We start from the raw sequence: 27,029 nt of genomic DNA on the forward strand, positions 1-27,029 counted from the left end.
TGGCTAGATCGTCTCGGCTGTTGACGCTGATCAAGAATATATATACTTTATAGGGTCGGAGATGCCTCCTTCTTCCTGTTACATACATTTCCTGACGGCACAAAGTTATAATACCCTTCTACCCTATGGGTAGCGGGTATAACTACCAGTTAATTGTCAATGAAAAAAACACAGTTCAATTTTTACCACTGCCAAATGTCATGGATAGACAATACATTGTTTTTCATAAGAAAAAGAATTTACTTTGGAAGGACCTGATGGGACTAATTATCATTTTCATGATCTCCGTAAGTGCCGGGAGAGCCGGGAGAGAGTCACGACAATGCTACAATTCAGCCTGATCTGTGCAGACGTGGATTTGACATGAAATCCTTGAGTGGCCACCATACCCTTAGATCTCAATATTATCGCGATGATCTGGGGGTGGTTGGCTAGGAATTTGTACATGTCCGAAAAACTATATATTACTAAAGATTAATTAATCGAAGCAATAAAACACGCTTGGTCAACTATTTTTTTAAATTATGTCAATCAATTATTCCCAATCGAATTTATGAAGTAATTTCAAATAGAGGTGGATCCTCACATTATTAATTATTCTTAAGTTTGTTTAAAAAATAGTATTTAAATATTAAGTAGGATTTCAAATTATCTCATATGGCGGCGCATTCGGTTTTGCCTACGCGTTAGTTAGAGGTGGAGCTAACCTGATGAAGCGCAGTGTATATTTGTTGGATATAAAAGCCTTCCACCCTATGGATAGTGAGTATATAAACTGCAGCTTTATCTGTTTTAGTTTTTGAGGTGTTTATACGGACAGACAGGCAGGCAGACAGACGTGGGTAACGTTTATAAAATCTATTATCTGTATTTTTAATGAAACATATATTAACTTAACAGACGATTAAATATAATTTATTATATATATATATATATATGAATAATAAAAGTCAATTAAGAAATGCATGCATATTATCACCAGGAGCCATGATCTACACGTATCATATGTATGTACATATACATATATATTTGTGGTCACCTAGGTTTATTTTTTTACAAATTAACTAATAAAAAAATTTAAATCATGTAATTAAAAGTGATTTTACAACTGATATCTATGAAATTTGAAGATAGTAAACATTCGAGTGTGCGTTCAAGTTCAAGTTCAAGTTAAAAATCAATACACTGAGCAACGGTGCACGACCAACTAAAGAGTTCGTTTAGTGAAAGTAGTTTTTAAATTATAATACATCATGGGTGAACATGTGAAGGTTATTATACGCTGTCGACCAATGAATCTAAAAGAAATTCATGAAAAATGTGATGTAAGTGTTTAGTAAAAGAAAATTCGCACCATCATGTATCTTATTTCGTTGACAATGCCTTTATTTTGCAAGAACATTGTGGAAACTTCTGATTACGATGTTTCTGTGTTAAATCCCTCGGCACGAAGTGCACCAAGAAAATCGTTTAGATTTGATAGCGTCTATAATACATTTTCGAAGACCGAGACTATCTACAATGATATGTGTTATGCATTGGTGGAGAGCACATTAGAAGGGTATAATGGAACCATTTTTGCTTATGGCCAAACAGGTTGCGGCAAAACTCACACAATGCAGGTAATTACTTACAATTTATGTATATATATAACCACGATGACTTTAATGATAAGTTGTTATTTCTTAAGGGCGATGGATCGATAAAGGATGCCCCAAATAAGGGCATCATACCAAGATGCTTTGATCACATATTTGAGAAAATTTCGATAGCAAACAACGTCAGGTACCTCGCATTAGTAAGCTATTTGGAGATTTACAACGAGACTATCAAAGATCTTTTAAGTGAATCGGACTCATCATCGCATACAATTAATCATTCATTAAAGGATGTACCAGGTATCGGCGTTACAGTTCCTTCCTTAACTACCCAGCCGGTGAAAAATGCAGAAGAATGTTATAATTGGTTGAAGTTGGGTAATAAGAATCGGATTACAGCAGCCACATTGATGAACGAGACAAGTTCACGATCACATACTATATTTACAATAAGTTTGGAGCAGATTGAAAGTTCTGTTACCCAATCATCAGATTTGAATAATATGTCGCCCATAATTGGATGCATTCGAAGAGGCAAATTGAATCTTGTCGACCTTGCCGGCTCTGAAAGACAATCCAAGACAGGAGCTATTGGTGAACGTCTAAAAGAAGCTACAAAAATTAACTTATCGCTTTCGGCTTTGGGTAATGTTATATCAGCGTTAGTTGATGGCAAAACAAAGCATGTACCGTATAGGGATTCAAAACTGACGAGATTGCTTCAGGTAGATATAAAAATTGTTAATTATCGTTCAAAGTCTAAGTTTTTGCACTGGTAAACAAACAATTTACAATTGAAAGCCAAGTGATTGGTATCGCTGAGCGGCTTGTTGGTAAGTCAATATGTCAACGTCCAACAAAAAAAAAAATCTTTAGTCCAAGCTTTTTGTCACACTGAAACCATTTTTTAATAAAATCGTATTCTTACTTAAGCTTTTAAATTATGCTGTCTTATTCTGTCTGTTACGTACTTTTCCTGTATAAAAATGAGTATTTAAAAAAAGAAATTAAGTCCCCATTGACAAAGTCTGTTGTACATATGTACATGGGCATATAAAATATTTGCAAATAATACATTTTTGTCGCAAATTAAAAATGGCGTGTAGATTATTTCCAGAGTCGATTGCAATATTGATATTTATTGTCACTTTTTATAGGATTCCCTGGGAGGCAATACAAAAACTATTATGATATCATGCATTTCGCCAGCTGACAGTAACTATGATGAAACATTGTCAACTTTACGGTACGCGAGCCGAGCGAAAAATATATCCAACATTCCCAAAATCAACGAAGACCCAAAAGATGCCCAACTGCGTCAATATCAAGAGGAGATAGTCAAATTACGAAAAAAGCTTGAAGAAAGTAATCAGACCGAAAATGAAATATTTCAAAAAATTTCTAAGGATAATGAAAAATTGCGAAAATTATGGCTGAATGAGAAAAAATCTAAAATGCTTACACAGGAGTTGAATAATAATAAGGACAATAAGCGAACAGGACAACCCCTCAATAAAGATCTATCAATTGAATTTCAATCTGATGATGGAGGAGGAAAGGAATGCGTTCAATTAAATGCACGTCGGCATATTGATCTCATTAAGCATGCTCTTATTGGTGGTGAAAAAGTTAATGACATGCAACTTCGAGAACGTCATAGACAACGCAAAAAGGAAGCTCAGCAACACTTGAGTGCGATCGCTCAGGCATTAAGCCGCATTGAAAGTAATGATCGTAACCTATTGCAAGTTCATTATGCAAATATTCAACACGAAATTTATACCAAAAATGATCGTATTAAGATGTTCAATCAAAAGATTAGGATGCTTGAGCGGGAGATTGAAGATTTAAATTCGGAGTTTCAATTGGACCGCGAAGATTATTTAGATGAAATTCGACAGCTTGGTCGCCATCTGAAATTCTATCAACTACTGTTTGAAAAAATGTGTCGTATTCTTCGTAAAAATGGAAAGAATTGGTAATTTGAATTCTTTGTGTGTGTTTTCATCTTATTTGCCAACTCTAAACAATATCCTGTCTTGTTGGTTTGATATTCCTTGCCACTCAGGAGGGTTGCTTCCGGCCTAGTTTTCTTTTTTCTCGAATATAATTGATCATCTGATGCTGGATAACAGAAGCCTACGAGATTATACACGTTTTTACGTGTGATTAAATTAAACAGGGCTCGACTAACTGCCTAAAACTCGTCCACATCTGTACGTTTCAGCTCAGAGAAGTTTGATCCATAGAAGTGAGCTATTTAAAAATAAAAATTAGCTTCAATTTTACGACAAATTTTTTTAAATATTTGGAAAAACATGTTTTTCAAAAGATGTTTACGGAAATTGCAAAAAAATCGTTTAGATTTTTTAAAAATGTTGAAATTTTTCCCGGTCGAATGATTCAAAATTGATTGCAAACGATAGTCTACACCACAGAATTTAAAAAAGTAAAGCTCTCAGATTCTCCAAATTATGAAAAATATGAAGTCTATGTCCAGTGTTGCAGTTTAGGTTATTATAAGCTAGTTCTAGCATATTTGAAAATTGAAAAGCTTCTAAAGTTTGTATCTAGCTATAGCTTGAAATATAGCTTTTTTTAAATTCATCTAGCAGATTCCAGTTTTAAATGTATTTGCGACATAAACGGTTTGTTATTATGGCATGAAAATATAGGAGCTTGTACTTTTTTGGCCGATGGTTATGTGCATTTCATATGATCGTGAATTTACTTCTAATCGATAGTGTCATCGAAGATCGATAGGTTGCAGCGCTCGCAAATAACTGTCGACCGTTTCTCGTTGTCTGCAAATAAGTTTCTTTTCCTGACCATACGAAAAGACTCAGTGAGCAACCGATTTATGGGTTCTTGAATGAGATCGCTTGCGCTCATAGCGAAACCCTTTTTATACCCGCTACCCATGGGGTAGACGGGTATTATAACTTTGTGCTGGCAGGAAATGTATGTCGTCGTGATGGTGGGGTTTTAATTGCAGTAGATGCTCAATTTGCTTCAGAATTGATTGATCACACTTCTGATATGGAATTATCCCTACTTCAGGTGTTGCTCTGTATTTAACTAATTTTTCTATAATTAATAACATTTGTAACATGCTTTCTGATCGTGTTTACTTTATAGCCCTTGGTTATTTCAATATTGTTGGTATCTCATGGCATTTCGCCAATAATTTGAATGGCTGTGCCCCTCTACATCCCATGTTATTATTTATAGTCTTTACGGAGTATCATTGTCTCAGATTAATGGTATTCCAAATTGTTTAAACAGGTCTCTAAACCTTATTTTTGTTCTAGACCCGGATTCCTGTTTTCTATCGAGAACATTTCCTATATCCTCTCCTGAAGACCCTTACCATCCAACTCTAGAAATTATGCTGGAACTCCCATATATTGCGTCAGAGTCTAGTGTACGTTGTGGTGAGCGTTCTCGTTGTTTTCGGAAAACCGATTTTGAGAAACTTGCCCTGCTTATATCTGGTCGCAACTTTCTTGATGCTTGTGTTCCATCAAGAATTCTAAATTTGTCTGATAAACCCTTATGGTTTATTAAGAAATTATCGAACTTAAAAAGTCGTAAGTCGAGACTTTACAAAAAATTCAAGGAAACTGTCTCTTTTATTGATTTTCTCCGCTATTCTGTTGCTCAAGCTGCTTTACGCAGTCATAACAGTGAGTGTTATAATAATTATTTGAGTAGGTGCAGAATAAGATTTCAGCGTGATCCAAAACGATTTTACGACTTCGTTAACTCGAATCTACACGGATCTACTCGTAATCGAAACCTTTAATGTCTTTGGAGAATATGACAGTATCTAATGGTCCTGATATTGCCGATTTATTTGCGGACTTTTTCCAAACGATATATTCTGTTCCAAGTTTTCATCACCTCTTACTCTATAAACTTAATCTTTTAGGGTTGCCTCATAGCCTAATTAAGTGGATCTCCTCATACGTTTCCAACAGAATACCGAATGTTTATTATAATGGCTTTGTAATACAAAGTTTGTATCTAAATGTGTCCAAGTTACTTTTGGTGTGCTCCAGGGTAGTCATTTGGGTCCGCTATTGTTCACTTTGTTCATAAATGATGATGGTGTTAAGCTTTGCCTGACATTTAATAATAGTCTTGCGAGCTCACTGTTGCAATGTGACCTTAATCGTCTAGAATCTTGGTGCAGTGTAAATACATATATTACATCTCAATTGCAATAAATGCTTATGACCTTCTTTGGGGTTATTCTAACTATGTTTTATATGATACTCCTCTAGAGAGAATAGAGTCTATGAATGACTTAGGGGTTTTGCTTGATGCAAAACTAAAATTTGGTAAACACATTCTGTCTGTTGTAAATAGGTCCAGCAGACAGACTGTTGTAAATAGGTCCCAGTAGACACTGGGATTCATAAAACGCTGATCAAAAGAATTCAACGATCCCTACATCACTAATACTTTAAACGTTTCATTGGTTCGCCCCATCCTTAAGTATGGATCTCTTGTCTGGAATACCCAGTATAGGGTTTATCAAGATAGGATTGAGTCGGTGCAGAAACAATTCTTGTTATTTACTCTTCGTAGTTTAAATTGGAACCCTAATATTAGATTACCACCCTATCCCAGTAGACTTTTATTACTAAACCTTCCTTCTTTTTCTGACCGTAGATCTATGCAAGGTGCTGTTTTCATTCGGAGACTAATTAATGATGAAATAGACTCTTTGGAGCCGTTAAGTCAAATTAGTTTTGCGGTTCCGTTCAGAATCACGAGGAATCTTCTTCCTATACTCATTTCACGTAGCTCTACTAATTTTACTTGCCATAATCCCTTCCGTATTCTATGTGCGAATTATAATAATCTCAATAACGTAGTTTGCTTTAGTAAATCTATTCCTCTGCTCAAAACCTTATTATTAGCATATTTATCGAGTATGTAATTGTTTATTATCTTATTATACATATACCCTAACATATTTTGCTTCCCTATTAATATAGTATTATTAGTGTATTTAATTAGCGTCCAGCGTCTTTTAATATTTATTCGCGGCTTTCGATTATTACGTGCTGTTCACAAATTTATTTTGTTTTGTCCACGCGTCAAAAAGCCCGACTTAATATTACTGCCATTAGTAGGTCAACGTCCAAATAAGAATAACAATAGCAGGCATAAATACTAAATATAATAACGTAAAAATAATAAACTTAACGAGAGCGAAGGCGAGGATGCGGGCTCAACTGTGTAGAATATATACATATATGTATATAATCTTTACAGTAACGTGTGGTATGTGTACATATGTTTTATCTAGAACATAAAAACCTAAGTCCTGTCACCACTTGTAGCAAAAATATTTGTGCGTACCTGTCGGAATTATTTAAATTCAGTTCCTTTTATATTTTTTAGCTTTTAAGCCCATTCAATCCAACGAAAAGCTTTCGAAACTTTTGAAAATGTATTAAAAAAAAGTAGCCAAGACACTTAAAAATATAAATATACAGGCGTGGTAAAGTTTTCAATTTCCGTTAGTACGTTTTCGATTTTAGATGCTCCGGTATTCAAAACATTCGGACATCGTTTTCAATTTTTTATTTCTTTCTGCTGAAGAAGCTGATTTGTGTTTTGGTCAAAAGTGAAGAACTGCATAGATCTTTCACGATTTCTTATGATAACAATATATTTGCCTTTTCTCTTTTACGCAAATAAAGTCATATAACTTACATTTTCTAGAAACAGTTCAGTTACCACCTTTTTAATCAATTGTATTGCTGTGATTTAAACTAATCTTTTCATTCACTTTTAGCATTTAAGTAATTAAATTAAACATATTAATTTACAAAAAATATATTTACCACAAATTCAACTATATTGATATCATCCATTTCATTATATATCAATTTGTAACTAGTTTTTAATTCCACCAAATATACGGAAGCTTTTGCGATAACTCAGGGAGACAGATATATGTAACAACAGATAATTGTTGTTACCAACGGCAACATTTTATTTCCGAATTCGAGCTGGAGTCAGAAATAAGTAGATTTAAAAATAATTACAAGTTTAAATGAACTTCTGGCGAACAAGTACTATTCATAATAAGTACAAACTTTTTTTTATAATAAATTTATATTAGGAATCCTGAAGAAATTATGGAAAATTCCGTTTGGAATGATGACTTAAAAACATGGAGATTACCAACCGCATTAGGAAATACTATAAAGTTACCTAGAACAAATCCTGGATCATCTTTTCAAATAGCCAAAAACAATATATTCGATGCGAATGATAATAAATTTAATTTGAGGGATTCGGAGGACAGCGATGTGAGTATTGCAAAATACGTTTTTTGGTCTAATCTAAAATTATAATCAGTTAAGCTTGACCGGATCTCCAGAAAACTATAAAATCAATATATTAAAGAACTATTTTCGGCCAAATCGGAAAAACATAGATCAACATGCTCAAAGGACAAATAAATCACAAGTCTATATGCGTGGTAAATAAGATAAAAAATAATTTTGCGAATAATTTTTATATTTATAGAATTCATATTGTAGAATTTACAGCTCATAAGAAGGCATCGATGCCTGTTCGAGAGTTGCAAGCGACAGCTCTAAATAAAATTGAGACTTTTAATCAAACTTTTGAAGAAGTAGACAATTCAAGCGATTATATGGACAAGAAGAATCCGACACCGATTACTTAAATTTATTACTGACATATGTACAAATTGACAGTGCAGTTTTTTTTTCCTTTTTTTCATCGCCCCGTTGCTCATTACAAGCGTTTTCGCAATATCCGCTTACAGCCAAACGAACTATGTACATGCTAAGTACCTGAGAGAACTCTCAAAATATCAGCTGTGATACAACGTCAATAAGTTCGTTGCCAGCAGCAAACCCCCGGCATCTGATCAGTATCAAAGTGCATTAGCATCAACAGTGCACGAGGCTGCTTCAAGAATCAAGACAGCTAGCGACAGCAGACTCAACCTGACAAAAGTAATGTTTTCAAAAAATAAGAAACTCAATTACTCTACTTTAATATACAAAATATAAGTTAACTGAATTCAACGTTCTCTGGAATATTGAACTGAAAACGACACCAGCAACAAATGCTGGCCGCTATGTTACGATTGCGAAACCATGAGTTTCACATTCGAAGAAGCTTTACAATCACAAAATTGTATCCCTTAGTTTAGTATTGGAATTGTCTTGCGTATCGCTTTATTTCATTAATAAAAACTAAATTTCAATTCTCAATAGTTTTTTTTATTCTCAAACAAAGTTCCAGAGTTTGATCGGTATTCATGTAGATTACTGTAAGAAGCTAATTTATATCTTTGTGCATTCTTAACAGCGCATCTACCAAGGAATTGTGTTTAAGGTTGCGACCGACAGATCGCCAAAACTCGGTTCTAATCTTTTGTTTAATTAAATTAATTATTAATTTTTCGCAAATACAACTCTGCTGGTAATCACTACATCTATTTAAATTACTCATGCGCTAACTAAAACTGTCTTTTCCAAGTTAAGCGCTGTTCCCAGATGAGCAAAATTTTCAATATGTGGAAAAGAAATATATTTCGCAAGTTCCACAAATTTTAGAGTGTTCGTTATTGGTAACACCTATGACCCTAAATTTGGCACGGAAATGGTAAAAAACAAAAGTTTATGGCCACACCACTTTTACCTATTACCTAAATGCAATTATTGCAAAAAAATAGATGATATAACATTGATTGCCTATTTCTAAAGCGACAATCAATCCCAGTCACATATGAAAACAAAAAATACTGCTGCAAATGTTAAACTTAACGGCTCACCAATTCCACAAAATACCTGTGTGAAATATCTGGACTTGCATCTCGACCCCTAATAAACATAAAAAAACACATTAAAGCAAAATGTCAGCAACTCAGTCTTAAAACACTAAAAATATCATGGTTGATAAAGTCGAAAATCAGAAACCACGTTGGGAAACAAAGTTCGCCGCTACAAATCCATAGTGAAGCCTGTTTGGACCTACGCTATACAGCTCTTTGGGACTGCTAGCAATTCAAATATTAAGATATTTAAGCGTCACCAATCAAAAACTGCTACCAATTTGTTGTATATAATGCAAATATTCACAAAGATCTTAATATTCCAACCAAAAATGAAGAAATAAAAAAATTTAATAAGAAATACATCGATAGACTCCATAGCCACGAAAATAATTTAGTCTTAAATCTAGTAGACAACAATTTAACAGTAAGAAGACTAAAAAGATAGATAGATACTCGATCTTCCCGATACATATATCCAGCCAACTGAAAATATGTTACACGGGCATTGGAAAACTGCTATTTCTGTTAATTTAATATAATTTATACAATTTACTTATTGTTTAAACAGACGGATTGTAAATAAAAGAAATGGCAAAAAAAACATATTATTGCAACTTGTTGCAATATTTTATTGATTTTAAGTTAAAACGATTGCAATTCTTAAAAAGAAATCAAAGTTGAAAATAAAAGGAAATACATATAGGCATAAGAAAATATTTAAAGAATTGGTAATTGGGTGAAATAGCGATTTCACTTTGTTGGCATGTATTATCTAAAAAACGAAACACTTTTTAATAATTTGAATTATATTTGTCAGCTCAAAATAAAAATGTGAGCTTATGAGTGGAAGCTTTGAAAGCTCTCCGAAGCTTTAAAACTGGACGTTTTCCGCATGATACAATAACAAAAGGTAGTCTCGTCAGAAAAAAGCTGGTACCCTGTCTATGTTAGCAATGAGTGCGAGTGAAAGAGGCACAGCGTGGTAGTGTGAACGAGACGACAATGAAATGCGCATTAACCCTTAGACGATGATATTAATATTTACATATTTTGAAGCTAATATTAATGTATCCTTGACTTATTTTTTAAATGTAAATTGTTTATGAACAATATTAATAATATATATGAGAATTCTCTAATTCTCTAAATGTTTTAATTCTATCCGTGTCTACGGCATACATTACAACATGTCATTTTGCATAAGGGTTAATTGCGCTAAAAATTCGTCCGCAGACAACCTCTTGCGTCGAAATACGAATGCGCACTGACGAAAGTTTTTTTCCGACGAGACTACCTTCTATTATTGTATCATGCCTTGTATAATTGTATCATGGTTTTCCGTGTTACTTAAATGCATCATGCATTCGCGCGCAAAAATTACTGTGTGATGCGTAGTGTGTTTGTGTTAATTAATAAAAGTGAAATAACTTCAAAATCAGCCAAATAAAAATTATTGTTCTTGAAGGTAAGATATTTATTATACAAATCAAGTTGAATATATGCAACTTTACACAAATAATTCGTTGCAGCGGTGAAATTGTGATGAGTGCCTTGAGGCACTGTTGGGATACCACGCGACCTTTTACAAACACCGCTTATTTCACAACTGCATGCAATTTTTGTGTTTGTTTCTGTTTATTAAATGGTTTCTCATTGGAGACAAACCGAAATGGCAGGTCGAATGCGTAGGCGGTTTAAATTATCCGAGTTGACCGATGAACAGTTGTTAGATTTGTTCAATGATGTTGAAACGGACGAGGAACTCTTGGTGATGACGATGAAGACAGCTTGGATTTAGTAGAAGCACTTAACGCGGCATTAGAGGACGCCGAAACTATTTCATTTATAGACAATAGCGGTAATAATGACAAAGAAAACGTACAGCAGCTGGAAAATTCCCTAAATCCTGTAAAGAGACCTCCTTCACCACTGCCGACAATTGAATACTCAGTGTGTACATCTGAGCCTTCTTCTGGTGGTTTTAATTGTGCCGGTAAGAAATCTAAGTTATAAAGTGGTACTCAAATAAGTAATTATTTTATGAACAGGTGTTGCATTAATAAACAAGGTGCCAACTAAGGTAACATGGAGGCAGCAGTCGATGCAGTTACATGTCAACGACATAGCTTTTCGGGGAGATTCTTCACTTCCAGATTGTATAAAGGAACTTTGCAACACTTTTGCAGATTTTCTGTTACTTCTTCGATTCACAGATTATGAATATGATTGTTGAAGAAACCATTCGGTCAGCAGTAACGCAAAACATAGCCAATCAATTCAAATTCAGCATTGACGATGTCCATCACTACATTGGAATTTTAATTTACATGCCAATTTATCGATACCCGAATATAAAAAGCTACTGGGGTATAAATGCATTTGGACCTGTAAAACACACCATGTCGCGAAACAAGTTTGAAGAAATCAAAAAATACTTCTCACTGTGGGATGAGAGCAAGCGAATCCAGAAAGGTGAGCCAGGATACGATTCACTGTATCGCACGCGTACGTTTTTAAATCACCTTAACCAGAGGTTTGACTCCGTGCCAAGGCAAGCACGACTCTGTGTCGATGAACCACACCATGTGCACCACAAAAATGAGACACCACCTTCGGCAGTATATGCCCAATAAGCCTCATAAGTGGGGTATTAAGCTGTTTGTGTTGTGCGACTCATTTGATTATGTTTACCGGTTTGAAATTTATAGTGGTGCAGGTGCCAACGTTATCTTGCCTTCTCATCCAGATCTTGGAGCTTCGGCAAACATTGCTGTACGCCTGACAAAAACGGTAGAAAGTTTCAAAAACTACATAATTTATTTTGACAACTTTTATACTTCTTTACCGTTGATGGTTTGTCTGCGTGCTAAAGGAATATATATCCTAGGAACAGTGCGTGTTAATCGCATTCCAAATTGCAAGCTTCCGAATGACATTACGATCAGGAAACAGCCGAGAGGTTTTTCAACTGAGTATGTCGGTTCGTCATAAGGCATCGATATAACAAATGTATTATGGAAAGACAATAAAGCCGTTTGCTTGCTATCTACTATGTTGGTATTAAGCCATTTTTGATATTAAATGCAAATGAAGGAATAGCAAAAATAGCTCGTTATGGCAAGAAATCTAAAAGACGCATTGAGGTTGATTGTCCACAAATTATAATGCCCACATGGTTGGTGTTGACCTCATGGATAGACTTATGGGTCGTTATCATATTCGAGCAAAATCACAAGATGCAATGATACGAATTTTTTACCATTTGGTTGATCTGGCAGCGACAAATGCGAATGTTTTATACAGGAGCATTAAAAAAGGCAAACAAGAGCACAGACAAATTGTTGGAGCTTCCGGAGTTTCGGGTATCAATTACTGCTGGTTTAGTGGCATATCAAAGCAAGCGTAAGCGCGGTCGCACATTCCGTGATTATGATTGGAAATTTCCGTCACCATCATCCCAGCGAACTGCACAACCAGGTTGGACAATGCAATCCCCATCCACGCGGAGATCTTCAAAGCCATCGCTCACAGTTGGTGAAAAGTCAAAGCCTCCAGTTTCGGATGTACGGTTTGATGAAGTCAACCATTTTCCTGTTTGGATGAGTCGAGACAGTGGCAAAAGATGGCGCAAACACTGCAAGAAATCCCAAACACAATGTACATATGTGCACAAAATGTAATTTGCACTTATGCTGTACGGCAAATAAAAGTTGTTTCTTTGAGTACCATAATCAAAATCATATACATATGAAAAAATTTACTTAAAGCCCCAAAAGTGTCTTAAGGCAGTTATTTACCTTTGTTCGATTTACAGGTAAACTAAGATTAGTACACACTTCTTGAGGTCATATTTCAAATTAAAAGCTATCAATAACCTTAAAAAATATTATCCAACATAGTTTTTTTTTTATATTTCTACAATTGGGGCTTAGAGGGTTAAGAGAAGGAATGATTCTGAAAAGGTTGGTATATTTTGTGCGATATCTATGGAAATCATGTGATTATTCACTTGCCAATTTTGGCGCCTTAAAAGAATTTCAAACTGCTTTGCAATTCTTTGAAAAAAGCAAAAGTCAAAAAATGAAATGAAATAAACAGAGGAATACGAAAATAAATAAAGAAAGCCATCCGCTATTAAATATTAAGTTGCAGAGCGAATTGCTTATTATGATGTAAAACGGAAAGAAGTAGAGCCATTTGATGAATAATAAATAAAATGTATATATACTTATACTTTTTGAATGCTCTCAGAAGCGCATAATTTATTTAATTGCTTATTTTCGATGGATTTGTTTTTATTGCTATTAATATTTTTCTTTTATCTGGATAAATTTGTTTATTTTTTCACCCATAAACAGCTGTTCGCGTGATGCAGTATTGGTATTAACACTTGCAACGTAGAACTGCGCCATTGAAGCAGATGCACTTGGTCTAAATAGAGTATTATAACATAGCCTATTTCCACTGCCACTCAGTTATTTTACGTTTTGAACCCTTTTTCCTTATGAGTTTTTACATGGGGCGAGCGTAACATTCGACCTGAACGGAAAAGAACCGAGTTTTTTTGGTGCAGTGGAAATAGGCTATTAGACTTTGGATTGATGGTTCAGTCGATCGGGACAAATGGTTTTCCATATGGACACTTCCAGACTTGGAAACTGTATTTTGTTTAATTCAGAAGGTGATTTATGGCTTACGTGTACCCAGCAACATTTCACTCAAAATTTTTGTAATATATCACCAAATGAGATACAAAATAATGAATAGGTATAAAGAACTACGATCTCTCAAATTCATACAAAAACAAATGTTACCCAGTTTGGAATTTAGCGAGTAAGTGAGACAACTTCAAAACTCACTCCTGTTTTTCGATAAGTAACGCCATCAGCTTTATTTTTTTTGACATCAGAGTGAGCGCGAGAAGAAGCCAGCTGCATTACTCTGTACGCTCTGAGTGAGTTGAAGCGAGAAAATTGTATGCAAACTGTTTTCTCGCCTTGCAGTCGATCGCTTCGCTCTCACTCGGACATCTCTGGAGCAATTGCACATGAAAAAATATGCAGTGAGTCATCGCTCTCTCTCTCGCCCATTATTATGGCATCGCTTCTCGCGCGCACTCTGACATCAGCCTTACATACTTTGAATCGATTCACTCAATTTCCACCAAAATATTTTTTAATTTTGTGCATGCGATAGTCGTTATTTTTGTAATATTCTGTCGTAAATAACGTAGCGCCATTTTGGAAATTCCCATATATTAATGTTTCTTTTAATCGAATTGTTGGTTCTAAATGAATTAATATTGGAAACTCAATTCACTGATTTTTATTAAATCTATAATTAGTTAAACAGACAAACTACGTGTATAATGTAAATAAAAATAATGGTCTTAAATTACGCTTAAACACTATTTGAATAACTAAAATGTATTCACCATAAAACGTATGTATATATGTATGTATGTACATTTGAAATAGTTCTCACACTAAAATATGCATATATTTTAATCAGCATACATTACAAAAGACGCTTGGTTAACCGACATAGTATCACGTAACTCGACTTTAATTACATTTGTAGAACTTTCTTCATTGGTACAAAGCTCATTCGTACTAGGACAGGTGGCAAAACGTGGATTATTTGGGTTTCGTCTGAAAATAGTAGTATCATAATTATTAATACTTTACTTTATTTGGGCTCAAAACAAATTAACATACTTAGCTTTTGCATGTGTAAGAATATGTGACTTCAAGTTTGTAGACTGAGCGAACTTTTTATTGCAGGCATCGAAAGGGCATACAAATGGTCTGTCTCCTGTGTGTATTCTTACATGGGTTCTGTTTGTGAAATTATATTTAATGTTAGTGATAAATAAAATAATAAAACAAGATAAATTACCTTAAGTTGAAGTCTAATGAAAAACGTTTCCCACAGCCTTCAAAAGTACATTGGAATGGTTTCTCTCCCGTATGAACTAACTGGTGCCTCTTTAGTTTGGAGCTCTCAACAAAAGCTTTTCCGCACTCCGCACAGACATGAACGCGAGGTCCATGTGTATGCAAGTGCTTGCGCATTGCAGATGAATCCCGAAAGAATTTATGACAGCCCTTATGGGGACAGGCAATTTTCTTATCGTTGACGTATAGCGGAAAATCAGAAGCATCTGTATCATTTGCAATATTTTCAACTGGCGTTGCTAAAAGAATTAAAAAATGCATTCTTTAAGTTGATATAAAATCATCGTCAAATAATGGTATATAAGTTTACCTATGGGTAATGATCCCGACAAAGCGACTTCTGACAATCGCTCACAGTTCTTATCTCTTTGTTTGACGCCTTGATGTTTATCTATCACGGAAACCGTTTGTTCATTAATAACAAATTCACATTCGTGAGAAATATGTCCATTCGAATTTGAATGCGATTCACTTTCTTCACTTAATTTAGAATTGCGATCGACGATTTTGTCAGTTGTATACGTTGCCAACTGAGCAGCCATGTGTTGTTGCATCTGCAGAAAATTCTCTTGTTGATGTTGATAGAGCAAATGCTCATGTTCATGTAATACTATGTCCTTATTTTCGTGAATATTTTCATCGCTTGCTGTTATTTTGTTTGTAGGTGGCATCAGTAATGTTGACACAGCGGTGGTGGAAGCATTTTCATTAAGGCTACTATACTCGTCATCCGACATTCCAGATGCCCACATTGTAACACTAAATTCCCCCTCCATTGTTTTGATTTGTACCAATTTTTGCTCCCAGCGCCGAGACTTGCCATTAACTGATTGTACCAACGCTATATTTTTTCTATTCATTGCTTCTGTACATCTGGATCGACTTTTTATGCTTTCATGTGCTCGTAATTGATGCATATAATTCATAAGGTCATGCGGAGGAACATCCTCTATAACATCTTCGATAGATGCTTTTGAAGCCTTCAACATCATCATAACCTCATTGTCTTGCATTTGCAAATTACTTTCGCTTGACTTCGATTCCCTATTTTAAAATGGAAACTAATGAAATATTCATAAAAAATAATCATTTTAAAGTGACTTACTCTTTTGCTGAGGACAAACAAACATTTGTAGCTATCTTTAATAAGGATTTCTCTCCATAGTTGTTAATAGCATTGTGTTGATCCGACTGAACATACGTGAAAACTTTGTCATTTTGTGATTCAAGAAACATGTTAGCATTCTGACAAATGGCATCTGTACCCAAGACTATTACATGGAAATATGATGAAAACAATTAAATAGGAAAGAAGGAATTTTTGTTTTATTTACTTTTGTGTATTAATGGATGAACCATATAGTGTAACGTCAAATGACTATAATAATATTCAAGCTCACCATCGTTTAGACTGGAAACGTTTGTAGCCTGCTCATCGGGGGATTTGGCAACATCATCTTCATCATTATGAACAAGAATCCCGAAATGTTCATACGTAAAATTATTTGGATCCATTACTTATATATATATATATTTTTTTTTTCCTAATGTAATTTTAAAATTCACTGCATAAATGTGTTTCAATATTTATTTGTTTTTAGGCAAATTCCTGAGCGAAATTGAGCGATGATGGTATAAAAGTCCGTTTTTTATACAAATGTATATTTTTCTTATCTGCAATACACTGTAAATAAGAGCATTCACATTATTTGTTTATATGTTCACATATAAAAAATATAGATATTTTGAACTTATACACCATTGCTTGCCAAAATAATATCAAGAACAAATAGTAGTAGGCATTGTTCAATCCGTACCCATCAATAACATTTCAAAATGACGAATACTCTTGTCACTATAAATAATTTAACACGTGGCACTATAAAGTATGTTAAAAGAATGATACCTTTCAAAATAATTGTATTTTTTTGTATCCATCGAATTCTATCCATTTTATGTAAAACCTTGTTTGTCTGCAAACACAATTTTAAACGAACCAAGTAAAACTGAAATGGATGCTATTAGTAACCTACAATGTGACCAAACTTTTTCAGTGCAATATATCAAAATTAATGATACAATAGAATGGAACGAAAACAATATTAACCGATGTTACTAACAGGCATGCTCCGGTTTTCACTTTTCGTTTTCGTTTTCGATTTGGGACCAAAACCGAGATTTTCGTTTTTAGGTGCTCCGGTTTTCACTCGTTTTTGGTCATCGTTTTGCTATCGGAACGTTTCATTTTTTACTGCTAAAACAGCTGACTTGTGTTTTGGTTAAAAGTAAACAACGCAAAAAAATGTCTTTTGTATGTCCAATTTCGTGCGTGGATTGAGCTCACATAAGGATATTTTTATTCTGCATTGTTTATTTATGGTTCCCCTAAATAAAATATATTTGCCTTTTGACTTTTTTGCAAAGAAAGATTTGATACTTTCTTTAAAAAAATCAGTTGAACGGCAATCAGCTGTTTCCCACAAAAAATGGGGATGCCACCTTTTTAATGCATTTCATTCCGGTTATTCCAACAATTTTTTTTATATACTTTTAGCACATAACTAATTAAATTAAATTAATTAATTTTTAAAAAACATATTTTACCCAACTTCAAAAAAATTTATCGCCATCCGTTTGATTATACAAGTATTTTTAACTTGCTTTTTCATTCTATCGAAAGTATGGCAGCTTAGGCGATAACTCATGGTGTCGGACCTATCGGTCGCTCACCAAAACGAAAATTGTTGTTGCCGACGGCAAAATTTGATATTCAAATTTGAGGTGGGGTCAGAAATTAGTCGTTTTAAAAATAATTACAAGCCTAATTGATCTGCTGGCGGTCTTAAAAGAACGACAATAAACCAATGAGTCAACTACTTTTTTTCCTTTTGCAAATAAGATCCAATTTAATATAGAAAAAGGCATTTACTTTTCATTTCGGCGAGTCAAATTTTCTCGAATTGCAATTCGAAAAAATCTTGTGAAAGTGAAAACGGGAGCACCAATTTTGTCGTTTTCGATTTCAAAACGAAAACGAAAACCGAAAGTGAAAACCGGAGCATGCCTGTAAGTTTTAATATAAGCCGCCATAAATATTCTTATTTTCTCTAAAACAAATATTTTTATTGTCCCCTTTCAAGCAATAATTAGAGATCGCAGATAGCCTTTTGTTACATCATAAAAATTACAATTTATGGCAATGGAAAAGACAGATTTTTATTTTGTTGTAGTTTTCTACTTATTCTTAAAATTTGTGTAATTGAAAAAAACCAATAAATATTTTTAAGCTCTTTTATTTATATTATTGACTTTTTTTTAATTTTTAATTCTACAGATGTGAAATGTGTAATAGCCTTTTTCCAGTGCACTAAATTTGTTTACGTTCGTCCAAGTCCCGTTTGGTGTTTCCATTAACGCAAAGGGAAAAGTAGGGGCAACGGTAAATTTCTCAATATGTCCGCTCTGAAATGTCAACTGCTCAAATGTAAACACCAGTTGGCGAACAATTCAAAAAACAGCACGCGCCTTTTTAAAATGGAAAATATTCTTAAATTGCAAGATTTTGATGAGGATTTTAACGAAGTGGAGGAAGTATAGGCCATTGCCAATAGTAAAGAAATCGCCATCAGTATGGGCCTATGTAAGTAGAATTGCTGGCAGCAACGTAATATTTACATAAATACATTTACTTTTAGCAACGGCATAACTCGAAGAACAAAGCCTCGGGCATGCCACTCCACCATATTGACGGCTTGCGAATTTTTTTGGGCTCATCTAATATATAAATAATTTGCTTTAAAACGAAAAAAACAATTTTTTTTTTCTATTTTCATACCTTGGCGCACTTAAGTGTCAGCTGTTTGTTAAGTGGTCAGCTCTTTTTCGTTGTCATATCGACAAGATCTCGTGTGATAACCCAAAAAGAGCGTTCGCTATTTCTACGTAGCTCGCGAATGTAGAAAAACCGACTTTTTTCTTATGGGTTTTTACATGGGGTGAACGTAACATTCGACCAAAACCGAGGTTTTGGGTACAGTGGAAATAGGCTATAAGGCATTAACTGACGATACGTTTTTTAGGGAATGTTGGTAAACATTAATAGCACAACAATATTTAATATAAGGTGTATCGATACTGCATTTCCGCACTTACAGGCATGCTCCGGTATTCACTTTTCGTTTTCGTTTTGGGACCTTAACCGATATTTTCGTTTTTAGGTGCTACGGTTTTCATAAGTTTTTGGTCATGGTTTTCGTATCGTTTCATTTTATACTGCTGAAACAGCTGGCTTGTGTTTTGGTCAGAAGTAAACAACGCGAAAAAAATCCTTTCGTTTGTTCAATTTCCTGCGTAAATAGAACTCACTTAAGGATAATTTTATCTTGTATAATTGATTTATGCTTCTCCTGAAATAAATATATTTGGCTTTTGTTTTTTTTGCAAATAAGGATTCTTCAAAAAATCAGTTGAACGGCATTTAGCTGTATCAAAAAAAAAAAATGATGCCACCTTTTTAATGAATTTCATTCCGGTGATTTCAACAATTTTTTTAAAAAAAATTTTAGCACTTAAGTAATTAAATTAAATAAATTAATTTTTATAAAACATATTTTACCCAACTTTGACAAAGTTTATACCATCCGTTTCATTATGCAAGCATTTTTAACTTGCTCTTTCATTCCACCAAAATTATGGCAGCTTAGGCGATAACATATTCAGGCATGCTCCGGTTTTCACTTTCGGTTTTCGTTTTCGTTTTGAGAGAAAATTTGTCTTGTAGAATTGAAAAGTAAATGCCTTTTTCTATATTAAATCGGATCTTATTTGCAAAATGAAAAAAAGTAGTTGACTCATTGGTTTATTGTCGTTCTTTTAAGACCGCCAGCAGATCAATTAGGCTTGTAATTTTTTTTTAAAACGACTAATTTCTGAACCCACCTCAAATTTGGATATCAAATTTTGCCGTCGGCAACAACAATTTTCGTTTTGGAGAGTGGCCGATAAGTCCGACACCATGAGTTATCGCCTAAGCTGCCATACTTTTGATAGAATGAAAAAGCAAGTTAAAAATACTTGTATAATCAAACGGATGTCGATAAATTTGTTGAAGTTGGGTAAAATATGTTTTTTAAAAATTAATTTATTTAATTTAATTACTTATGTGTTAAAATTTTATAAAAAAAAATTGTTGGAATAACCGGAATGAAATGCATTAAAAAGGTGGCATCCCCATTTTTTGTGGGAAACAGCTGATTGCCGTTCAACTGATTTTTTTAAAGAAAGTTTCAAATCTTTCTTTGCAAAAAAGACAAAAGGCAAATATATTTCATTCAGGGGAAGCATAAATAAACTATGCAGGATAAAAAAATCCTTATGTGAGTTCAATCCACGCACGAAATTGGACATACAAAAGACATTTTTTCGCGTTGTTTACTTTTAACCAAAACACAAGTCAGCTGTTTTAGCAGTAAAAAATGAAACGTTCCGATAGCAAAACGATGACCAAAAACGTGTGAAAACCGGAGCACCTAAAAACGAAAATCTCGGTTTTGGTCCCAAAACGAAAACGAAAACCAAAAGTGAAAACCGGAGCATGCCTGATTGTGTCGGACTAATCGGTCGGTCACCAATTCGAAAATTGTTGTTGCCGACGACAAAATTTTATTTCTAAATTTGATCTTGATCTGAAAAGATCGACTATAAACCAATGAGTCATTTTTTTTCCTTTTGCAATAAGATCCGATTAATGTAGAAAAAGGCATTTACTTTTCATTTCGGCAAGACAAATTTTCTCGATTTTATTATTATTATTATTATTATTATTATTATTATTATTATTATTATTATTATTATTATTATTATTATTATTATTATTATTATTATTATTATTATTATTATTATTATTATTATTATTATTATTATTATTATTATTATTATTATTTATAATGTTATTATTTTATTATTATATATTTTTATAATGAAAGGGATGACATTAATTTTCTTGTTAATTAAATTAATTATGTTTATTTTAATTTAAAAATGTAAGTAAATAAATAAATAAGTACACTTATAACCTTACTTGTGTAAATGAGAGCAAGGCGAAAGCAGGTCTTTTGTCTTTTTCACAGCTACAAATGGAAAAGAATTTGAAACTGTAGTGTGTGGCCGGTCTGACGAATAAAAAGTTAACAAAGTTTTACCTACAAATTTCAAATAGGGAACGAAAATCAACCAAAATCATCAAAAAATTAAAGCAGAACGATTTTTAAAATCAATTAATTATTATAATATTAATATAATATTATAATATTATTATAATCGATAAAATACATCGTGCCTGAAAATATATATGTATATTAATTAAATTAAATCTAATGATATCATTATACGGTCTATTCCACAGTTCCAAAAAGTTAATTTTATAGTAATTTGGTGTAAGTATGCCTTGTGATATCGATGTGAAACGAAGCAACCCTGACGATAGTTTGTAAGACGCCTGAGATTTCATTCAACGTGTTTCGACCTTTTCCGGTTTAGGCGTATACCATGGCGGTCGGTAAAAATAAGGGTCTCTCGAAAGGTGGAAAGAAAGGTGGTAAAAAGAAGGTGGTGGATCCATTCTCTCGCAAAGATTGGTACGATGTTAAGGCTCCAAACATGTTCCAAACCAGGCAGATTGGTAAAACCTTGGTTAATCGTACGCAAGGACAACGCATTGCTTCTGACTATTTGAAAGGTCGCGTTTTTGAAGTCTCGTTGGCCGACTTGCAAAAAGATATTGATCCCGAGAGATCTTTTCGCAAGTTCCGTCTCATCGCTGAAGATGTGCAGGACCGCAATGTGCTGTGTAATTTCCATGGCATGGATTTAACTACAGACAAGTACAGGTTAGTTTAATATATTTTTTTTGTATGTCTTTATGTTAAACGTAAAAAATTTGTATGGTTATACTGAAAACAGATCGATGGTCAAGAAATGGCAAACCCTCATCGAGGCTATCGTTGAGGCCAAGACCATCGATGGATATCTATTGCGCGTGTTTTGCATAGGCTTCACTTCCAAGGATCAGCAGTCCCAGCGCAAGACGTGCTATGCCCAACAATCGCAGGTCCGTAAGATTCGCGGTCGTATGACGGACATTATCAACAATGAAGTCAGCAGTGCCGATCTTAAGCAACTGGTTAATAAGCTAGCACTCGACTCGATCGCCAAGGATATAGAGAAGAGCTGTCAGCGCATTTATCCCTTGCATGATGTGTATATCCGTAAGGTCAAAGTGCTCAAGAAGCCCCGCTTCGATGTGTCTAAACTGCTGGAGCTGCATGGCGACGGTGGTGGCAAGACATCTGAAGCTGTAGTATCCGCTGAGGGAGCCGTCATTGATCGTCCAGAAGGTTATGAGCCACCTGTGCAAGAGGCCGTTTAAATTGGAGTGCTATTGTAAATTTCCAATGCATTCAAACCATTGAATAAAATATACAATGATAAAAAAATCGTTCGCGTATGGGATTTGGGTATTTTATTTCTTTGCAGTTTTGACTACGCTTTCCGATTATAGAAGGTTAGTAAATAATAATAACACAATATGTATTACAATATGATGATTTATTTTTCGTCTCTGCCATTAAATTGATGAAACAATAATTTCCTGAAATTTAATGACAAATAATTATTTCATTTATTGATGGGCCATTTAAATAATTCAGTTCAATAATTTCAGAATGATCCGTGATGGAAAGTGCCTCTCCATGTCGAATTACAGGTAAGTTGTATACGTTAATATTTTCAAATTTTTAAAAATAAAATGATGATTTCATATTTGCTACTCTTGAACATTTGTAATTGATGAGACTTCACCTATGTTACTGAGAGACATCATTTATATACAATTCAGTTGTAATTGTTAATCCTTCAATTGATAAACTTTACTCTTTACTTTTCAGGCGTCTTAAATGTCACAAGATTTCTAATAAAATGGTAAGATATATTGCATTTTGTATTTTTTTTTTATAGAATATTGTGAAATTCAAAGTGATGTCTTTTATTTGCTACTCTTGAACTATAATACAATGTTGAAAACATACACCTGTTCAACTGATCCTATTTAATATAGTTTTGATATGTAGAAAACTTCAATTCGCAATTAATGTTTATTATACATTTTAATTTCATTTCAGAATTCTTTCTCTGGTTAACTGAAGGAGTAGTAGTAGACTCAGACTTACAAATGTTAATACAATTAAATTCTACATAAACTCCTTAAATGAATATGAGGTTTTGTTCCAATAAGTATTTTCCCTGTGTATTAGTACTATTTTCTTCCTGCTATACTGGGTTACTGGGTCAATACTTAGTAAAGAAAATTAAATTTAAAAAAAAATTAAGTTCTACAACCATGATGTCAAACTTACTCAACTCGCTTCTAGAGGCCATGAAGAGAACTGTTAAGGAACGCATAAAAATATATTTCTTATATAATTTAATTATGTTGTAATTAGAATAAATCGTAACATGTTAACATTTCGTACAGTTTCAGTCTCGGAAGCGAATGTATTCGATCATTGAATCTCCCGTTATACAAGGTTAGTTATTGAATGTCAATTGTAACATATGCTAATATTATATATTTATGATGAAATATCTACGGATTCCCCATCATTTACAAAATAAATGAATACCAGATACTCTGAGCTTTATTTTTATTGCAGAGTTAAATTTTGTTGTTTTAGTTATTAATGACAAATATTTTCTTTTGCAGACCGTAATTTACAACTGTAATGTCAGGTGAGACTTTCTAAAAACAATTTGAAACATACATTTTTAATAAATATTTACCTTAATATTAGAATTAACTGGATCTGGTGTTAGTTATGAACATCAATTCACAAAAGCACAATATACAGTGGATCACTTATTTCAACCAGCAGTATCCCCAAATTTAAATTATACTAGCCAAACTAAGCGATATTTTAAATTTATTTATACGCCGAATTTTACTTTAATGTTTTAACTTAAAAATATTACTTCATTTATTTTCTTACTTTTTGTTTTCTGTATAAATTCTCCACAAAAAGAAAACATACAAAAAAAGTGACATAGCTTATTACAATCAACAACTTTGCAGCTGTGCGACGGTCAGTTCCTAGGAATTGATGAATTGCTTTGTGCACAGTATTCGAAATGAAGTAATATATTTTGGGTTAAGTCATTAAACAAAAATTCGGCGTTTAAATAAATTTAATATATCGCTTAGTTTGGCCAGTATGATTTAAAATCAGTCAGTGCTAGTTGAAATTAGCTGTGATCTACTGCATGGGTTCACAATTTACACATCCAACACAAAAATGTATGTGTCAGCGATACAATTTCTCCAATTGCAGTCTTTTCTCTAGATGCCAGATTCCTAAGCTTCAATAATAGTCTTGAATCTACATATATTATTTTACTCAACGAAGGTGTCAAAGGCAAAGGTGAGTAATCAATTAGATTTGCTTGGGATAATAATTAAGATATGCAACCATGATGATAAACTTACCCAGCTCGCTTCGATAAGCCATGAAGAGAACTGTTCCTTAACCAACGCATAAAATACATTGCTGATATAATCACATTTGTATATTGATCATTAAGTTTAACGATACGTTAAAATGTTCTAATTCCCATTTGTTTTTTTTTTTTTACAGTCTATATTAAGGATTTACGAAATAAATCCCGTTTCGTATACATATTTGCAGCTATAATAACAAGGATCTACGATATGTCTACCCTTTTTGTATATATATGACATTAGCAGAGGAATTTTTATACAAAGGTGATCAATCATTTAAGTTTCCTTGACATATTAATTAAGATGTGCAACTATGATGACAAACTTACCCAGCTCGCTTCGACAAGCCATGAAGAGAACTGTTCCTTAACCAACGCATAAAATACATTGCTGATATAATCACATTTGTTATTGATTATTAAGTTTAACGATATGTTAAAATATTCTAATTCCCATTTGTGTTTTTTCTTTTTTTTGCAGTCTATAATAAGGATTTACGAAATGTACCCCGTTTCGTATAAAGGCCAGATGTCCAAGCTACAACTATCACATGTATTGAACTTGTATCACTTTAGCAAAGGAATTTTTATCCAAAGGTGATCATTTAGATTTGCTTGACATAATTATTAAGATGTGCAACCATGATGATAAACTTACCCAGCTCGCTTCGATAAGCCATGAAGAGAACTGTTCCTTAACCAACGCATAAAATACATTGCTGATATAATCACATTTGTATATTGATCATTAAGTTTAACGATACGTTCAATGTTCTAATTCCCATTTGTTTTTTTTTTTTTTTTTTTTACAGTCTATATTAAGGATTTACGAAATAAATCCCGTTTCGTATACATATTTGCAGCTATAATAACAAGGATCTACGATATGTCTACCCTTTTTGTATATATATGACATTAGCAGAGGAATTTTTATACAAAGGTGATCAATCATTTAAGTTTCCTTGACATATTAATTAAGATGTGCAACTATGATGACAAACTTACCCAGCTCGCTTCGACAAGCCATGAAGAGAACTGTTCCTTAACCAACGCATAAAATACATTGCTGATATAATCACATTTGTTATTGATTATTATGTTTAACGATATGTTAAAATGTTCTAATTCCCATTTGTGTTTTTTCTTTTTTTTGCAGTCTATAATAAGGATTTACGAAATGTACCCCGTTTCGTATAAAGGCCAGATGTCCAAGCTACAACTATCACATGTATTGAACTTGTATCACTTTAGCAAAGGAATTTTTATACAAAGGTGATAAATCATTTAAGTTTCCTTGACATATTAATTAAGATGTGCAACTATGATGACAAACTTACCCAGCTCGCTTCGACAAGCCATGAAGAGAACTGTTCCTTAACCAACGCATAAAATACATTGCTGATATAATCACATTTGTATATTGATCATTAAGTTTAACGATACGTTAAAATGTTCTAATTCCCATTTGTTTTTTTTTTTTTTTGCAGTCTATAATAAGGATTTACGAAATGTACCCCGTTTTGTATATATGCCAGATGTCCAAGCTACAACTATCACATGTATTGAACTTGTATCACTTTAGCAGAGGAACTTTTATACAAAGGTGATCAATCATTTAAGTTTGCTTGACATATTAATTAAGATGTTCAACTGTGATGACAAACGTACTCAGCCATGAAGAGAACTGTTCTGTAACTAACGTATAAAATAAATTGCTTATTAAAATTGTCTAAATACTACGGTTTTTTTCAGTGTGTATAAATATTGAAAATTGTATTTGAAATATTTTTGGGAAGTGAATAAAATATTTAAAACTAAAATAAAATTCATAATGTTTTTTCCTGTTTGTCTAAACAATTACAATCTTTCAGTTTATTTAACGTACCCGTACATAGTTTTATAATTTTTATACCCGCTACCCATAGGGTAGAAGGGTATTGTAACTTTGTGCCGGCAGGAAATGTATGTAACATGTAGAAGGAGGCTTCTCCGACCCTATATAGTATATATATTCTTGATCAGCTTCAACAGCCGAGTCGATATAGCCATGTCCGTCTGTCCGTCTGTGTGTCTGTCCGTCCGTCCGTATGA

The 27,029-nt window shown here is 33.5% G+C and overlaps 3 protein-coding genes and 1 long non-coding RNA gene across 6 annotated transcripts; 3 read left to right on the forward strand and 1 right to left on the reverse strand.

Moving 5' to 3' along the window:
• Nucleotides 1–827: 827 nt before the first annotated feature.
• Nucleotides 828–8,805, forward strand: LOC117573108 (osmotic avoidance abnormal protein 3). Of its 2 annotated transcripts, XM_034256031.2 has the most exons (8): nt 828–842; nt 1,131–1,325; nt 1,398–1,622; nt 1,691–2,323; nt 2,756–3,576; nt 7,741–7,930; nt 7,980–8,103; nt 8,165–8,805. In XM_034256031.2, exons 2-8 carry the CDS (start codon nt 1,254–1,256, stop codon nt 8,311–8,313), a joined length of 2,214 nt encoding a protein of 737 aa, XP_034111922.1. In that variant the 5' UTR covers nt 828–842; nt 1,131–1,253; the 3' UTR covers nt 8,314–8,805. The 2 variants fall into 2 exon arrangements, with proteins under 2 accessions (XP_034111922.1, XP_051864321.1); XM_052008361.1 differs by lacking the exons at nt 828–842; nt 7,980–8,103; nt 8,165–8,805 and having other exon boundaries at nt 882–1,325; nt 2,756–3,323; nt 7,741–7,880.
• Nucleotides 8,806–14,757: 5,952 nt separating this feature from the next.
• Nucleotides 14,758–17,398, reverse strand: LOC117573092 (polycomb protein PHO). Its single transcript, XM_034255996.2, has 7 exons — nt 17,299–17,398; nt 16,793–17,076; nt 16,498–16,663; nt 15,703–16,436; nt 15,334–15,631; nt 15,153–15,272; nt 14,758–15,086 (listed from the first exon to the last, which is right to left on the reverse strand). Exons 2-7 carry the CDS (start codon nt 16,905–16,907, stop codon nt 14,939–14,941), a joined length of 1,581 nt encoding a protein of 526 aa, XP_034111887.1. The 5' UTR covers nt 16,908–17,076; nt 17,299–17,398; the 3' UTR covers nt 14,758–14,938.
• A 4,507-nt stretch (nt 17,399–21,905) lies between these two features.
• Nucleotides 21,906–22,885, forward strand: LOC117573093 (40S ribosomal protein S3a). The gene is made up of 2 exons (XM_034255997.2): nt 21,906–22,279; nt 22,353–22,885. The coding sequence occupies exons 1-2, from the start codon at nt 21,939–21,941 to the stop codon at nt 22,816–22,818; spliced, it is 807 nt and encodes a 268-aa protein (XP_034111888.1). The 5' UTR covers nt 21,906–21,938; the 3' UTR covers nt 22,819–22,885.
• A 106-nt stretch (nt 22,886–22,991) lies between these two features.
• Nucleotides 22,992–26,763, forward strand: LOC127566339 (uncharacterized). 2 transcript variants are annotated; one of them, XR_007955637.1, is made up of 8 exons: nt 22,992–23,154; nt 23,336–23,369; nt 23,570–23,974; nt 24,151–24,176; nt 24,773–24,862; nt 25,076–25,203; nt 25,751–25,878; nt 26,426–26,763. It is a non-coding gene; the product is annotated as an uncharacterized LOC127566339 (long non-coding RNA). The 2 variants fall into 2 exon arrangements; XR_007955638.1 differs by lacking the exons at nt 22,992–23,154; nt 23,336–23,369; nt 23,570–23,974; nt 24,151–24,176; nt 25,076–25,203 and having other exon boundaries at nt 24,191–24,862.
• Nucleotides 26,764–27,029: the final 266 nt, after the last annotated feature.

This window comes from Drosophila albomicans, unplaced genomic scaffold (genome assembly GCF_009650485.2).
Source record: "Drosophila albomicans strain 15112-1751.03 unplaced genomic scaffold, ASM965048v2 ctg37_pilon, whole genome shotgun sequence".
Taxonomy (NCBI): Eukaryota; Metazoa; Arthropoda; class Insecta; order Diptera; family Drosophilidae; genus Drosophila; species Drosophila albomicans.

Bases quoted from the DNA above. Each gene is read 5' to 3' on its own strand.
- LOC117573093 (XM_034255997.2), top strand. From the start codon at position 21,939: ATGGCGGTCGGTAAAAATAAGGGTCTCTCGAAAGGTGGAAAGAAAGGT. The intron at 22,280-22,352 runs GTTAGTTTAATA...TACTGAAAACAG, and splicing joins TTAACTACAGACAAGTACAG to ATCGATGGTCAAGAAATGGC.
- LOC117573108 (XM_034256031.2), top strand. From the start codon at position 1,254: ATGGGTGAACATGTGAAGGTTATTATACGCTGTCGACCAATGAATCTA. The intron at 1,623-1,690 runs GTAATTACTTAC...TTATTTCTTAAG, and splicing joins GCAAAACTCACACAATGCAG to GGCGATGGATCGATAAAGGA. The intron at 3,577-7,740 runs GTAATTTGAATT...AATTTATATTAG, and splicing joins CGTAAAAATGGAAAGAATTG to GAATCCTGAAGAAATTATGG.
- LOC117573092 (XM_034255996.2), bottom strand. From the start codon at position 16,907: ATGGATCCAAATAATTTTACGTATGAACATTTCGGGATTCTTGTTCAT. The intron at 16,437-16,497 runs GTAAGTCACTTT...ATTTTAAAATAG, and splicing joins TGTTTGTCCTCAGCAAAAGA to GGAATCGAAGTCAAGCGAAA. The intron at 15,087-15,152 runs GTATGTTAATTT...TACTATTTTCAG, and splicing joins CTTACACATGCAAAAGCTAA to ACGAAACCCAAATAATCCAC.